This window comes from Hyaena hyaena, unplaced genomic scaffold (genome assembly GCF_003009895.1).
Source record: "Hyaena hyaena isolate Hyena2069 unplaced genomic scaffold, ASM300989v1 scaffold_96, whole genome shotgun sequence".
Lineage (NCBI taxonomy): Eukaryota > Metazoa > Chordata > Mammalia > Carnivora > Hyaenidae > Hyaena > Hyaena hyaena.
The window spans coordinates 3,646,310-3,662,714 of record NW_024080729.1 but is presented as its reverse complement, the minus strand read 5'-3'; the positions used below and the strand labels follow the sequence as shown (position 1 = coordinate 3,662,714).

Here is a 16,405-nt window from a genome sequence, read left to right as displayed (position 1 = left end):
AAAAAAAAAAAAAAAAAAAAAAAAAAAAGAAAAAGAAAATACCAGCAGAGATTTATACTGTAGGCTTTAAGAGTAGTACATCAATGACAATGACTACATGTTTTTCTGTCTGTTGTGTTGTGCCTCAGAAATATTCTCCAATGTGGTTTTGACTTGCATTTCCCTGATGATTGAGCACTTTTCTTGGTACTTATTGGCCATCAGTATATCTTCTTTGAAACAATGTCCATTCAGGTACTTTGCTCATTTTTAATTGCATTATTTTTTGTTTTGTTTCATTTAGGGTTTTTTTGCTAGTGAGTTGTAGGAGTTTTTTTTTTTTTTTTTAAAACGTTTATTTATTTTGAGAGAGAGAGAGTTCCAAGGAGGCTCCATGACAGTGCAGAGCCTGATGTGGGGTCCATCTCAGGAACCATGAAATCATGATCTGAGCTGAAATCAAAAGTTGCACACTTAACCAACTGAGCTGCCCAGGCGCCCCAATACTATTGATTTTTTTGGTGTTTACTTATTTTTGAGAGAGAGAGAGAGATGGAGACAGAGGATCTGAAATGGGCTCTGTGATGACAGCAGAGAGCTCAATATGGGGCTCCAACCCATGAGCTATGAGATCATGACCTGATTTGAAGTCGGATGCTTAACTAACTGGAGCCACCCAGGCGCCCCAAATGCTATTGATTTTTTTTTAATGTTAATCTCTATCCTGCAACTTTATGGAATTTGTTGATTAGATATAACAGGTTTTGAGGGTTTTTTAGTGTATAAAATTATATCATCTGCAAACAGAGACAATTTCACTTCTTCTTTTCCAATCCTAATGCCTATTTTGTTTTCTTTTTCTTGTCTGATTGCTCTGGCCAGGACTTCCAGCACGATGTTGAATAGCAGTGGAGACAGTGGGAACTTTGTCTTGCTTCTGATCTTAAAGGAAAAGCACTGACCTTTTCAATATATTAGCTATGGGAGTGTCATATAATGGCGTTTACTATGTTGAGGTACGTTCCTCCAATACCTAAGTTGTAGAGTTTATCATGAATGGATGTTGAATTTTGTCAAATGCTTTTTCTCTATCGATCATGCTTTTTTTCCTTTTCATTCTATTATTATGACGTATCACATTGATTGATTTGTATATTGAACCATTCTTGGATCAGGGATAAATTCCATTTGATTATGGTGAATGATCTTAAAAAAATTTTTTTTTACACTTATTTATTTATTTTTGAGAGACAGAGTGAGACAGAGCGTGAGCAGGGGAGGGGCAGAGAGAGGAGACACAGAATCTGTGCCTCCAGGCTCTGAGCAAGCAGTCGGCACAGAGCCTGACGCGGGGCCTGAACCCATGAACTGTGAGATCATGTGCCAAAGTTGGATGCTCAACCGACTGTTCCACCCAGGCACCCACTTGAATGACCTTTTTAATGTGCTGTTTAATTTGATTTGGTAATATTGTTTTGTATATGTTTCCATCTATATATATTGGCCTTTTCTTGTAGTGGCCTTGTCTGGCTTTGAATCTCAGTAATGCTGGCTTTGTGAAATGAGTTTGGAAATGTTCCTTCTTCTTTGGGGCTTTTGGAAGAGTTTAAGAAGGATTGGTGTTCATTCTTCTTAAATGTTTGGCAGAATTCACCAATGAAGCCATGTGGTTCTGGTCTTTTCTTTATTGGGAGATTTTTGATTACTGAGCAATCTCCTTACAAGTAATTGATATGTTCAGATTTTCTATCTCCTCTTGATTCAGTTTTGGCAGATTGTTTATTTTTAGGAATTTATTCATTTCTTCTAGGTTGTCTGATTTGTTGACCTATAATTTGTCATAGTAATGTCTTCTGATCCTTTGTATTTCTGAAGAATTGGTAGTAATGTCCTCATGTTCACTTCTCATACTTGTAGTTTGAGTCTTCTCTCCTTTTTTAAGTTTTATCTAGCTGAACGCTTATCAATTTTGTTTATTTTACACATAACTAACTTTTGGCTTCATTGATTTTTTAAAAAATGTATCTATTGTCTATTTCATTCTGCTCTGATCTTTATTATTTTCCTACTTTTTCTAGCTTTGGTTTTAGTTTGCTCCTTTTTTCATGTTCCTTAAATTTGAGTTTTTGATTCAGGATCTTTTTTTTTTTATTTTAAATGTTTTTATTTATTTCTGAGAAATACAGAGAGAGAGAGAGAGCTAGCATGAACAGGGGAGGGTCAGAGAGAGAGGGAGATACAGAATCCGAAATGGGCTCTAGGCTCTGAGCTAGCTGTCAGCACAGAGCCCAAGACGGGGCTTGAGCCCACGAACTGCGAGATCAAGACCTGAGCTGAGTCGGATGCCCAACCAACTGAGCCACCCATGCACCCCAGATCTTTCCTTTTTGTTGGTTTAAAAAAAAATTTTTTTTTTAATGTTTATTTCTGAGAGAGAGAGAAAGAGAGTGCAAGTCAGGGAGGGGCAGAGAGAGAGGAAGACAGAATCTGAAGCGGACTCCAGGTTCTGAGCTGTCAGCACAGAGCCCAACACGGGGCTCAAACTCACCAACTGGGAGATTATGCGTGACCTGAGCCAAGGTCAGACACTTAACTGAGTCACCCAAGTGCCCCTTTCTTGTTTCTTAATGTAAGTGTTTATAGCTATACATTTTTTCTTTAGTACTACTTTCATTGTGTCCCATAACTTTTGGTATGTTGTGTTTTCCTTTTCATTCATCTCTAAGTATTTCTAATTTCCCTTGTGATTTCTTTGATTTCTGGGTTCTTTAAAAGTGTTTCCACAGCTTATTGAACTTCCAAATTTTCTTTGCTAGTGATGTCTAGTTTTATCCCATTTTGGTCAAAGAAGGTGCTTTCTATGACATTAATCTTTTTAAATTTGTTAGACATTTGTGGCCTAATATATCGTCTCTTCTGGAGAATGTTCCATGTGTACTTGAGAGGAATTCATATCCTGTTGGTGGGTGGTATTCTGTATATATGTGTTAGATCTAGATGGTTTATTGTGTTAAAATATCTTCCTGTTGTAGTGAAACCTTTATATATTAGTCCTTTGTCTTTTGCAATCTTTTTAAACTTAAAATCTATTTTGTCTTAGTATTAGTATAGACACTCTTGTTCTCTTTTGGATACTCTTTGAATATATTTTCCCATTCTTTCATTTTCTTAAAAAAATTTTAAAAAGTGTTTATTTTTAAGAGAGACAGAAAGTAAGCTGGGGAGAGGCATAGAGAGAGGGAGACACAGAACCCAAAGCAGGCTCCACAACTGTCAGCAGAGTCTGATGCAGGGCTCAAACCCACGACCTGTGAGGTCATGACCTGAGCCAAACTGGGACACTTAACCAACTGAGCCACCCAAGTGCTCCCCCATTCTTTCACTTTCAACCTCTTTTTGTGTTTGGATCTCAAGCAAGTCTCTTGTTGGCAGCATGTAGTTGCATCACGTGTTTTCACCCATTCGTCCAATCTCTTTTGATTGGAGAGTTTAATTCACTTCCATTTAAAGTAATTCCTGATAAGGACAGATGTACTCACCATTGTGCTGTTTTCTATATGCCCTATAGTTTTTCTGTCTCTTATTTATTTCTTGCATTCCAGTTTTCTTTTGGGTCTAGTCGATTTTTGTTTCTTTCTGTGGTAAAATGTTTAAATCTTTTATTTCCTCTTCTGTATACTCTATAGCTACTATATTTTCTTTTTGGTTACCTTGGGGATTACATTTAACATAAATAAAGGTATAATATTCTAACTTGAATGTATAGCAGCTTAACTTCAGTAACACACACTGCTCCATTACAGATCTGTCCCCAATCCTTTTGGTTGTCAACACCACAAATTACATTAAATTTAACTTAATTAATTAAATCAACTAAAATTACATCTTTACACATTGTGTGTCCAAATACATAAAGTAATCATTCCTTTAAGTTCATTAATTTCCTAAATTATGTGGAAAACATATTTGGAGTTACATACCAAAGTTATGGTAATATGAACTTTTACATTACTATTTTTTATTTTTAAAAGTTCATTTATTTATTTAGAGAGAGAGTTTGTGAGCACATAAGTCAGGGAGAGGCAGAAAGAGAGGGAGAGAGAGAATCCTAAGCAAGCTCTGCACTGTCTTTGTGGAGCCCAATGTGGGACTCAAACTCACTAATCGTGAAATCATGACCTGAGCTGAAATCAAGATTGAGACTCTTAACCAGCGAAGCCACTCAGGTGCCCCGGTTTGTTTGTTTTTTTTTCCCCTTAAAAATGCATTATTCTCAGGGCTCCTGGGTGGCTCAGTTGGTTAAGCGTCCGACTTCAGCTCAGGTCATGATCTCACAGTTCGTGGGTTTGAGCCCCGCGTTGGGCTCTGTGCTGACAGCTAGCTCAGAGCCTAGCACCTGTTTCAGATTCTGTGTCTCACGCTCTCTCTGACCCTCCCCTGCTCACACTGTCTCTCTCTCTCTCTCAAAAATAAAACATTAAAAAAAATTTTTTAATGCATTTTTTAAAAAATTTTTATTTATTTCTAGGAGAGAGAGAGACAGCGTGAGCAGGGGAGGGTCAGAGATAGAGGGAGATACAGACTCTGAAATAGGCTCCAGGCTCTGAGCCGGCAGTCAGCACAGAGCCCGACGCGGGGCTCGAACCCACCAACCGCGAGATCATGACCTAAGCGAAAGTCGGACTCTTAACCGACTAAGCCACCCAGGCGCCCCAAATGCATTATTCTCTTAAATCATGTAAAAAAACAGTGCTGTTATAAACCATTGTTATAATACCAGCTTTTAATTTTATTCAGAGAAAATATAGGCCTTTATTTTTCAGTAGAATTTAGTGATTCATCCAATGCTCATCCCAAGTGCCCTCCTTAACGCCCATCGCCCATTTAGCCCATCCCCCACCCAGTACCCTGCCAGCACCTGTTTGTTCTCTGTATTAATAGTCTCTTATGGTTTCTCTCCGTTTATCTGATTTTTGCTTCCCATCCCCTATGTCCATCTGTTTTGTTTCTTAAATTCCACATGTGAGTGAAATCATATATCTTTCTCTGACTTATTTCGCTTAGCATAATACCCTCTAGTTGCATCCACGTTGTTGCTAATAGCAAGATTTCATTCTTTTTGATTGTCAAGTAATACTACATTGTATCTATATACTGCATCTTCTTTATCCATTTATCAGTTGATAGACATTTGGGCTCTTACCATACTTTGGCAATTATCGATAGCACTGCTATAAACATTGTGCTGCACGTGCCTCTTCAAAACAGCACACCTGCATCCCTTGGATAAATTCCTAGCAGTGCACTTGGTGGGTTGTAGAGTAGTTCTATTTTCGGAAAGGGGCAGAGAGAGGAGGAGACACAGAATCTGAAGCAGGCTCCAGGTTCTGAAAGCTAGCTGTCAGCACAGAGCCCAGTGCAGGGTATGAGATCATGATCTGAGCCAAAGTTGGACACTTAACCAACTGAGTGCCACCCATGCGCCCCGGGTTTTAATTTTTTGAGGAACCTCCACACTGTTTTCCAGAGTGGCTGCACCACTTTGCATTTCCACCAGCAGTGCAAAAAGGGTTCCCCTTTCTCTGCATCCTTGCCAACACCTGTTGTTTTCTGAGCTGTTAATTTTAGCCATTCTGACAGGTGTGAGGTGGTATCTCATTGTGGCTTTGACTTGTATTTCCCTGATGATGAGCAATGTTGAGAATCTTTTCATTTGTCTGTTAGCTATCTTGGATGTCCTCTTTGGAGAAGTGTCTGTTCATGTCTTTTGCCCATTTCTTCGCTGGATTATTTGTTTCTTGGGTGTTGAGTTTGATAAATTCTTGTTAGATTTGGATACAAACCCTTTATCTGATAGTCATTTGCAAATATCTCTTTCCATTCCATCAGCTGTCTTTTAGTTTTGCTGATTATTTGCTGTGCAGAAGCTTTTTATCTTGATGAGGTCCTAATAGTTCATTTTTGCTTTTGTTTCCCTTGCCTTTGAAGACATGTCAAGTAAGAAGTTGCTGCGACCAAAGTCAAAGAGGTTGTTGCTAGTTTTCTCCTTTAGGATTAAAAAAATTTTTTTTTTTAACATTTTACTTATTTCTGAGAGAGAGACAGCATGAGCAGAGGATGGTCAGAGAGAGAGTAAGACACAGAATCCGAAACAGGCTCCAGGCTCTGAGTCAGCTGTCAGCACAGAGCCCAATGAGGGGCTCGAACCCACAAACTGTGAGATCATGACCTGAGCAGAAGTCGGATGCTCGACTGAGCCATCCAGGTGCCCCTCCTTTAAGATTTTGATGGTTTCCTGTCTTGTTTAGGCCTTTCATCCTTTTTTTTTTTTTTGGTTTATTTTTGTATATGATGTAAGAAAGTGGTCCAGGTTCATTCTTCCGCAGGTCGCTGTCCAGTTCTCCCAATACCATTTGCTGGAGACTTTTTTTCCATTGGATGTTCTTTCCTGCTTTGTCAATGATTAGTTGGCCATACGTTTGTGGGTCCATTTCTGGGTTCTTTATTCTGTTCCATTGATCTACAGGTCTGTTTTTGTGCCAGTACCACACTGTCTTGATGATTACAGCTTTGTAAGATGGCTTGAAGTCCAGGATTGTGATGCCTCCAGATTTGTTTTCCAACAGTATTTTGGCTATTTGAGGTCTTTTGTGGTTCCAAATATTAAAATTGCTTGTTTTAGCTCTGTGAAGAATGTTGGTGTTATTTTGATAGGGATTGCAATACCAGCTTTTACATGTATTTACTTTGGGGTGCTTGGGTGATTTTGTTTGGTGTCCAATTCTTGATTTTGGCTCAGGTCATGAGCTCATTCATGAGATCTATCCTTGCTTCAGGCTCCACGCTGAAATGGTGGATGAGTAACCTGCTATGGTTTGAATAGACTCATCGGTTTGAATTTAGTGCATGTTGTCATTAATGCTAGGGTCTCCCAGGATTGCCAGTCATAAATTCTAATGCACGATGCTAAAAAGGCTGAATACATGTGGATAAAGCTCTTCATTGGACACTCCTCATTTCTGGAGTGGATGCAGTCTGCCTTCAATTACCCAGGTCACAGCTGGGAAACCACCTCTAGCTAGCTATCCTTAATACCCCTAGCATGTGCATTATTTGTGTAGAAAAAACATGCAGGGGCGCCTGGGTGGCTTAGTCCCTTAACCATCTGACTCTTGATTTCGGCTCAGATCATGATCTCACAGTCGGTGGGTTTGAGCCACACATTGCACAGACAGGAACCTGCTGGGGATCCCTCCTTTATCTCAAGATAAGTTAAAAAATGTTTTAAAAAATCATGCAAGTAAAGCTAATTATTTCATTTTCAAATAATTTAGCCGCAAAGGGGTAGAAGTAAAATTCAAACCCAAGGATGAAGCAAGGAGTTCAAAGGGATAAAAGATAAGGTCTCTGGAGCCTGCAGTGACCTATCTACAGATGCCTGTAGTGCTACTGGAGATAGGCTCGTCACCATCCCACCTTTCTTTTGCAAAACACGTGACCTCTCCTTTGGCCTTCAGAGTATGCTACCAGGAGTATCTGATGGAATATGCTACTTGGGAGGACACGCATGCTTGGGTTTTACATATTTACTAGAGGGCAGTTTCTCAAACTGAACCTTACAATCAGTTAAAATGGTGGCATGTTCAAAATCCTCGTTTCTGATTATGGTGTTCATCTGTGCAAAGATGCATCATCCCGTCACCTTTAGTCTCACGCTGGTTTCCAGCTGTCCTCAGAGCAAGGAAGACAATATGGCCCCCAACCAATTTTCTGATGTCACATGTCTTCATTTTGGGCCCCATGGTTTTCCAAGCAAAACAACTTTTCCTGAAGACGACGGAGGCAAAACCAAGAATGGGAAATTCGTGTTTGGTTTGGTTGTTTTTAAAATTTATTTGAGGAACACAAAAAAGTCTATCTGAATGATGTTTTTAAAAACAAGTTTTAATTCATCATATGCTGCCTTACCACTCCACATGCGGTCTAAAAGATGGTTCAAAGACACCTGATTTCTAGACAAATGAAGATTATTCAATTTGATACAAGAATATAGGACGTTTCTTCTTCTCGAGTGGCAATGGGCACCCACAATCGTTTGCTCAGATCCACCTGTATACCCCCCACCCCCCCACCCCTGGCTGTGACCCATAACACACACTTGGGAGACAGTTGGCTGGGGTGATCTGATTTTTGGAATTGTTTGTTACCTGCAAAACACTAACTGGCCTTTATAGGATGAAATCTCAGTTTTGGCCTCACTGGAGTCATGCTCTAGTCAACAGAGCTACAAATACTAAACAGTTAAGCAAACAAAGCAAAATCAACTTTTGCTTTTCATATTTCCTAGGCGAGACTGGGGCGTTTGAAGAAATCTCATGAAAAGAAAAAAAAAAAAAAAGACAAAAGTGAGGAACTAAAAGGATTCTAGTTTTCAAAAGAGAAACTCACAATTTCATTCCATTTGTTCCATGGAGCAGAGAACTGGTAGAAAATAAAATGATTTTTTTAGGTTGCTGTATGGGTCCTAACCTAACAAAAGTGTTTTGTTAAAACCTCCGTAAGAGTAAAAACGAAGTTAAGTGCCAGTGTTCTTTAGGGTTTTACACAGTGAGATGTTCCAGGTTGGAGCGGCAGTTTCCTCTGGCTGCAGACACACTCCCACGAGCGCTTTGGGCTGTGGGGAGAGAAAGCCACGCTCCATCTCGCTTACCCGTAAGGACCCAGATTCCGCTGTGTATATACGTATTTTAAGACTTGCCCTGATTCACTGCCCCAGTACTGGAGCTTTTAGGCGAGATGTGCCTGCACAGGAAGCGGTTTTCGGTTCTTTTTCACAGCCCACAGCAGAACCAAGGAGCTAGCAGCAGCAGGAGAGAGCTACTGAGTGCCGACCTGCGAGGAAAACCTTCATGCACAAGGAGCAACGACTTACTCTTACGGTTCCACAGACCTTGTTTTTAAAAATTAAGCTACGCATAGCAGTAGAAAGTCAAAAAATTTTTTGCATGATAATAGAGGAGTGTAAATAAAGTTCCATAAATCAGTATACAGGTTTATGAGGCAGTAATTTTTAAAAGACCAAAAAAAAAAAAAAAACAAAAAAAACCCCACATGGATCCTGAATGGATAAATGGATACGTAACTAAATCCACTCCAGGTCAGAGATATTATAAGAATAAGTCTTAAATTCTTAATGGCAATGGTTAGAGTGGAAAGAAGAAAGGAAGCGGTAGCTGTGCTACATTCCGCATGCCTTCTGGGAAGGGCCAGAGGAGGGGAAAGCACAATTCTCATGGCTCTCTTCTCACTCTGGCAGCTCAGAGCTTCATGTCAGGCAGGGAAAGCTGGCCCACACGCTCCCTCTGCTCATTATCGTTGCTGAAGGATGTTTCGGGAACAGCTGGGTACAGGAGAAACCCACTCTCTCAGGGAGGCTGGCTTAGGGAGGAGGGAGTTTGGCTCCGTCAGCAAGCAGGTGGCCTCTGAGGTTCTGGCTTTCAGGTCTGGGGCTGCCGAGGCCCCGAGGGGATTCCAGACCCCTCAACTATAGGCTCTGTTGGTTAAAAATGCTAGCACTTCGGTCACTGAAAAAAACCAAACCCTCTCCTCCGCTCCCCCACCCAACTGTAGGAAAGGAGAACTCCATTATGCATTTGTTTTTAGGTTTCTGCAGTGCTACTGAAGTTCAATCGAATGTAAAACCTAACAGATAGCCCCAAATTGTCAGGATTATCTCCAAGGACCTTGAATTAGATCTCGCAGGTTGACATACAATGAAATGAGCTGGACTCGAGCTGCTGGCTCAGTCTCGCCACACCAACAGCCATTTCCATTTTGTTCCACCTGGAGTGGTCCCACGCCCACCCTCCAGGAGAGCACTGGGCAGCAGCAGGGTGGCTGTTTTCTGGGAAGCCACCGGTTTTGCCGTTTGCTTCCAGAATCACACAGACTACAACGAACTTTACATTAAACACTGTTTAGTCCTGAGTAGGGTGCAAGCCCGTGGAGGAGGGGCCGAGTTCATCAGGGCTCTTCCCTCCTTTGCGTGGTGTCATACGTGGCCTCCGGCTCTTTCTTCCATTGCCTGCCCCTCTGTTTCTTTTTCACGGGTGACGACCCCTTCTAAAGTCTTCTTGCCCATTGCTTTACTGGCCTCTTCCTGAGGAAGAAGTAAGAAATCAAGAGGGTCAGAGGAAAAAGGAACTGAAACACTGAAGTGATTCCTGGCTCCTCCTGACCGTCAGGCATGAAATGGGGACATGATGATAACCTTACTGGGGTTGCCAGGCCTGGGAGGTCAGGGCAGCACTGCCAATAGTTCAGAGCAGGCAGCTTTCACCTTTCCTGGGTGACAACTAGCCTGCCCCAGGGACGCCTGCCACCAAGAAGCTGGGAGCAGACAGTACACTCAGGACCAGAGAACAACTCTGCTGGGGGGGAGGGCGGCAAAGTAAAGGGTTATGACACGGGGCTTCCCCATCACAGCCCATCCCTGGGGAAAATGGGATGGGGAAAAAAGTCTCAACAAAGACGTACTATCTGAAAAAACACCTGATGTCTCTGACTTTTAAAAAATAACAAACTTTACGGCACTCGGGTGGCTCAGTCGGTTGAGGATACGACTTCAGCTCAGGTCATGATCTCACGGTTATGAGTTCGAGCCCCCATGTTGGGCTCTGTGATGATAGCTCAGAGCCTGGAGCCTGCTTTGGATTCTGTGTCTCCCTCTCTCTCTGCCCCTCCCCTGGTCATGCTCTCTCTCTCTCAAAATGAAAAAAAAAATTTTTTTTTAAAAACAAAAACTTTAGGATGTCTCTAGGGAACTCATTTTCCTCAATTTCTTTCACGGATGTATCAGTGCCTTACAACTCTGTGTCTGGTGAGTAGAAAAGCCCGGTTCTACTTCCGGATCCAAAACAGCCTCAGATCAGATATCATTCTTCCCATTCTTGTGCATCTTGGGCTGTCTACCTGTCCTTGTGCCCCATGTTTAACCTTTTTAAAAAATTTATTTATCATTAAAAAAAATTTTTTTAATGGTTATTTATTCTTGAGTGAGAGTGGGGTAGGGGCAGAGAGAGAGGGAGACATAGAATCCGAAGCAGGCTCCAGGCTCTGAGCTGTCAGCACATAGCCCGATGCGGGGCTCGAACTTGTGAACCGTGAGATCATGACCTGAGCAGAAGTTGGATGCTTAACCGACTGAGCCACCCAGGTGCCCCTCCAAATTTATATTTTTACAGTGGGGAGGGAGGCAGAAGGTGGGGGGAAGAGAAAGAATATCCCAAGCAGGCTCCACGCTCAGCATAGAGTCTGATATAAGGCTTGATCCCAAGACCCCAGGATCATGACCTGAGCCAAAATCAAGAGCCAGAGGCCTAACTGGCTGAGGCCCCCCCTGCCCTCCCCCCCCCCCCGAAAGATAGTTCTGTGTATACCTTCGCGTCCTGCTCTGCGAACTTCTTGAACATGTTGGCGTATATCCTGCGGTCCCGCTCATTGTGCTCCTTCGCCTTTTTCTGGCACATGGAAATCTGCAGTCGCGCCGCCTTATTCTGGGGATTCACTGCCAACACTTTCTCGAAGTCGCCCTTGGCCGACTCAAACTCGTTCATGAGCAGCTGGGCTTCCCCTCTCCTGTATAAGCCCTTCTCGTTGGCACTGTCTAGTCCAAGCGCCTAGAGACAGATGGTCTACATTTTAGAAAGGATGAGTGTAACCTGTGTGTTTTGAAGAAATTCAGTATTTAAATAAATTACCGAAGCTTCCTGGGCAAGGGAATTGGAAAAAGCGTATTGAAGAGATGAGGCTCAAGGTAATTAAATACTACCGATCAAAATCCAACTAACTATACCCACATTAACTTCTGCACTTAATACAATTTCTACATAGATTCCAAGGGGGCTTTGGGGGGAGAAGCTCTTGAGAAATTCATTTTAAAATTCAACAGAAGAAGTAAATGCCCAAGAATGGCTGAGAAAATTTTGGGAAAACAAAAATAATGAGAGGGGACATGACCTACCACAGAAAAAAATACACTCTGAAAGCACTGAAATTAAAAGTTTGATTGCTAGTCCATGGACAAAAAGGGCAGTGGAAAAGAGCAAAGCATGCAGAAGCAGATTCATGTGTACGTACGTAAAAGATTTAACAGTGGCTAAGGTGTGAATACAAATCGGTAGGGAAAGGACTAGCTTTGCAATACTGGGGCTGAGACACTGGCTATGAACATGGAAAATGAGTTAAGTTGTTACCTCACATCAAAACACAAAAGGTCCCTACAGCCAGACAAAGGGTCAACAGTAATAATGTACAGACTGCCTCAGGCAATATGAAACAGACCAATCATCTAGTTGAAGGATGTGAACAGGAATTCACAGGTGAAATGCAAACGGCTGATGATGAAAAGATGTATAATTTCATCAGTGACCAAGAAAGAAAAATGAAAATAACTTTTTGTTGCCTATACTACTGAGGGGGGAAAAAAAGCCCATGGATAATATCCAATAATCCTATATTTTTAAGTTTATTTTGAGAGAGAAAGGTGGGGGAGGGGCAGAGGGAAAGGTGAGAGAGTAACCGAAGCAGGCTCATATTGTCAGTGTAAAACCGATGCGGGGCTTGAACTCATGAACCATGAAATCATGACCTGAGCTGAAATCAGGAGTTGGATGCTTAACTGACTGAGCTACCCAGGCACCCCTCAATAATTCTATTTTTTGACTCTATATTTCCATTCCTAGAAATTTAGCCTGTAGAAACAATGCCGGAAATATACAGAAGTGACCTGTATAGTCCTCTATGTGAGCAGCTGAACTCTACCATACTCAAGTTCTGAAAGGCTGAAGTGAAATCTGTTCTTATTAAATTGAACACACAAGAGTTATATGTCCAATCTGATACCAAATGCCAAAGATTTAAGGAAGGACATGGATGAAAAAAATCTTAACTTTTATTCATAGCGTATTATAGTCTGGGCATCAGAAAAGTCTAATGTAGCTGTAATCTTTCTGAACTTCCCAATTCATAAGGAGAAACAAAGAATCCCAAGCAAACAAAGGAATATTAACAAAGCAAAATGAAAAGCCCTCCACCCCTTGGCTAAGCAGCAGCAAAGTACAAAGACTAAGTATGGAAATGGAAAAAAAGATCGGGAATGTGTCAAGGCCAGTTCACACGCAGATACTCTTTACCTTATCACAGCATTCGACAGCTTTGGCGTATTCTCTGAGCTTCAGGTAGCACATGGCCAGGTTCAGGAAGGCAGCCAGCAGAAACGATTCAGAAGCCTTAGACTCCTTTTCTGATAAGCCATATTCCATCTCTAACCAGGATACAATCTTCCCGTACTGAATCACGGCCTGCATGTACTTGCCTCCCTAGGGGAGAAAAAAAAAAAGCTAGGGATTACTTGTACAGGGTCGAGAGTGTACCAAATAAATATAAACTCAGGCCTCCCGGAGAAAACTAAATCCTCAAACCATGTTATTTGATCATTTCTTTTTGCTCTTAGGAGACAGCTGTCCAGACCCCCTTTCCCCCTTCTCTGCGCAGGGCCGGTGGCCTGGGAGCTGGTTCAGGACAGTGTGCCGTACAATGCTGTTCTCCAGCTCACAGGGGACAGCCCTCCCAGCGAGGGGGCATCAAGGCTTTGGGTTACATTCTTGGGTGCTGGTATTTTGCAGACTTTGAAAAGGCTGGGAGTAGTTTTAGACTAGATCACTAGTTTACTCGAAGGGTAGTTACTTTTCTCCTTCCTCCTGAGGAGAAGCACTCCACAGTGGACTACGTTCTGGCAGAGACACAGCAAATCTTAGTTCTCTAAACCAGGAGTGGGCAACCTTTTTCTGTAGAGGGGCAGATAAATATTTGAGGCTTTGCAGGCTGAACAATCTGTTGCAAGTCTTGTCAACAGTAGTGCAAAAGCAGCTACGGACAATATATAAATACACTCGATCCCTAAACATGGATGGGGTGCGGACTCCCCATATGGTCAGAAATTGGGGTACATTTATCTTTAAAATAATTTAATTGTTTTATGTATTCATTTTTCTCATCATGACAAGTGCTCTCCTTAGTCTCCATCACCTATTTCACCCATCCCCCTACCCATCACTCCTCTGACAACCATCAGTTTGTTCTCTACGGTGAAGAGTTTGTTTCTTGGTTTGTCTCTCTTTTTTCCCCTTTGCTCATTTGTTTTGTTTCTTAAGTTATACATAAGAGTGAAATCAAATGGTATTTGTCTTTCTCCGAATGGACTTATTTCACTTAGCTATAGTTTCCAATTCTACCTATGTTGTTGCAAATTGCAAGATTTCATTCTTTTTTTAATGGCTGAGTAACACACACACATAGACACACATGCCACTTCGTTATTCATGTATCAATGGACACTTGGGCTGCTTCCATTGGTTACTGTAAACAGTGCTGCTATAAACACAGGGATGCAGGCGTCCCTCTGAATTAGTGTTTTTGTATTTCTGGGGCACATACCCCAGTAGTGTGATTACTAGGCCATAAGGCAGTTCTACTTTCTGAGGAACCTCCATACTGTTTTCCACAGTGGCTGCACCAGTTTGCACTCCCACCAACAGTGCGGGAGGGTTCCTTTTTCTCTACATCTTCCCCAACATTTGCTGTTTCTGGCGTTGTTGATTTCAGCCATTCTGGCAGGTGTGAGGTGAGATAGTCTTGGAGTTCTGACATGCATCTCGCTGATGAGTGTGTGTAACTATTGACTCTCCTAAAACCTAACTACAAATAGTCTACTGTTGACTGGAAGTCGAGTAAGCCAGCTGGGGAGACTGGCCGTGGTGGTGGGGGGGAGCGGGGGGGCTCTGGGAAGACAGAGAGAGAATCGTAAGCAGGCTCCACACTTAGCACAGAACCCAATGCTAGTCTCAATCCCATGACCTGGGCTGAAATCAAGAGTCAGATGCTCAGCTGGCTGAGCCACCCAAGGGCCCGACTGGTTGATCACCACATTGTCCATGTTATTTGTACTATATACAGTATTCTTACAATAAAGCAAGCTCAAAACAAGAAAAGGTTATTCAGGAAATCATAAAATACATTTATGATACTGTACTGAGTTTATAAAAAAAAAAAGTCTGTATATAAGTGGACCAGTGTAGCTCAAACCCATGTTGTTCAAGGATCACCTGTAAATGCGTGTGGCTGTGTACTGGAAGAATGTCACCAATACATGCTGTAGTCTGCTGACCTCTGATCTACACACAATGGAAATAAGAGTTCAATAGCAGCATCCAATAGAAATAACCAGGAGACATAAATCACACGGATGTTAGCTAACTACGGGAGAAAAATCCTTCCCCTAATATATTGTTGTTGCTCTTCAGCGATTAGAATTTGAACACTTCTGAAGATCAACTGTAGAGTTAATTTTATATATACTCTATACCAGAAATTATGGGGGCTGAGACAACGTATTTACTGCCATTTTAAGATGAAAGAAAGAAGTGACAGCTGGTAAGCACACAAATAAAGCCGGAGCACAGGTGAGGAGTCGCCTCTGCAGGAGGTGACTGTTAAGGTGGAAAGCAGAAGTCACATCCTACCAGATGGCAGACTTGAAGCCAGACCCTGGAGGGTATTTGACTGAACGTGAGACCCACGAACAGTGTTCAGATTACGTCACTAGGACCCACTGTAGTCAAAGCATGTATATATCTCAATGTGGAGCCGCCTCCCCACATGCGCTCCAGAGCTCACCCGATGACCAAGAGAAAACTGAGCGGATCTATGAGGATGCTCCTCTCATCAAGCGCTTCAAGTGGCTGGCGTAAGGAGTGCGCTCCGCCTGTACAAAGCAGCCCTGCTGTTGGGTTTTAGTGATGAGGATGGGGTAGAGAAGTTCCACGTGAAAAGCCTAGATCTGAAAGCAGTCAGGCTACCCCCCCCCCCCCCCCCCCGCCGAACATCCCTCTTCACAAGGGACGTTTAGGGAACAGAAGACCTACAGAGCTCACAAGTTCTGCTGCAGAAGGGCAGCGAAAAAGAATTCCGAAGTGTTTTGAAGAAAAAGTATACTAAAATCGAAGTCTACTATCCTCTCTGCCTCAGAAATTTGCTATCTGGGTTATTTATAAGAATAGGGAGACAGGCCCTGTCATAGTAAATGCTGAGACTTTTTAGGAAATCATATTGTATGTGCTATGGACTGAACTGTGTCCCCCAGCCTCATTCACATGGTGAGGGCCTATCTCCAGTGCAATGGTTATTTGGAGATGGGAGCTTTGGGAGGTGAACTGGCTTAGATGGGGTCCTGAGGGCATGGCCCTCACGATGGGCTTAGCCCCCTTGTAAGAGACACCACGGGACTTGCTTCCTCTCTCAACCCTGCTGTGAGCACCTAGGATAGCTAACGTGTGCACATGGCAAGGATGAGCGCTCTCACGACACA

General features: G+C 42.3%; 1 protein-coding gene across 4 annotated transcripts in view; it reads right to left on the bottom strand.

Annotated features, from left to right (window-relative positions):
- Positions 1–7,902: 7,902 nt before the first annotated feature.
- The window catches only part of FKBP5 (FKBP prolyl isomerase 5), a 112,078-nt gene continuing 103,575 nt past the window's right edge, over positions 7,903–16,405 (bottom strand). For all 4 annotated transcript variants that reach the window (XM_039235299.1, XM_039235298.1, XM_039235301.1 and 1 more), the window contains exons 10-12: positions 13,173–13,358; positions 11,418–11,657; positions 7,903–10,138 (exon numbers count right to left, since the gene is read on the bottom strand). In XM_039235299.1, coding sequence (XP_039091230.1) covers positions 10,031–10,138; positions 11,418–11,657; positions 13,173–13,358 — 534 coding nt within the window. In that variant the 3' untranslated portion in view covers positions 7,903–10,030. The remainder of the gene's footprint in view (positions 10,139–11,417; positions 11,658–13,172; positions 13,359–16,405) is intronic.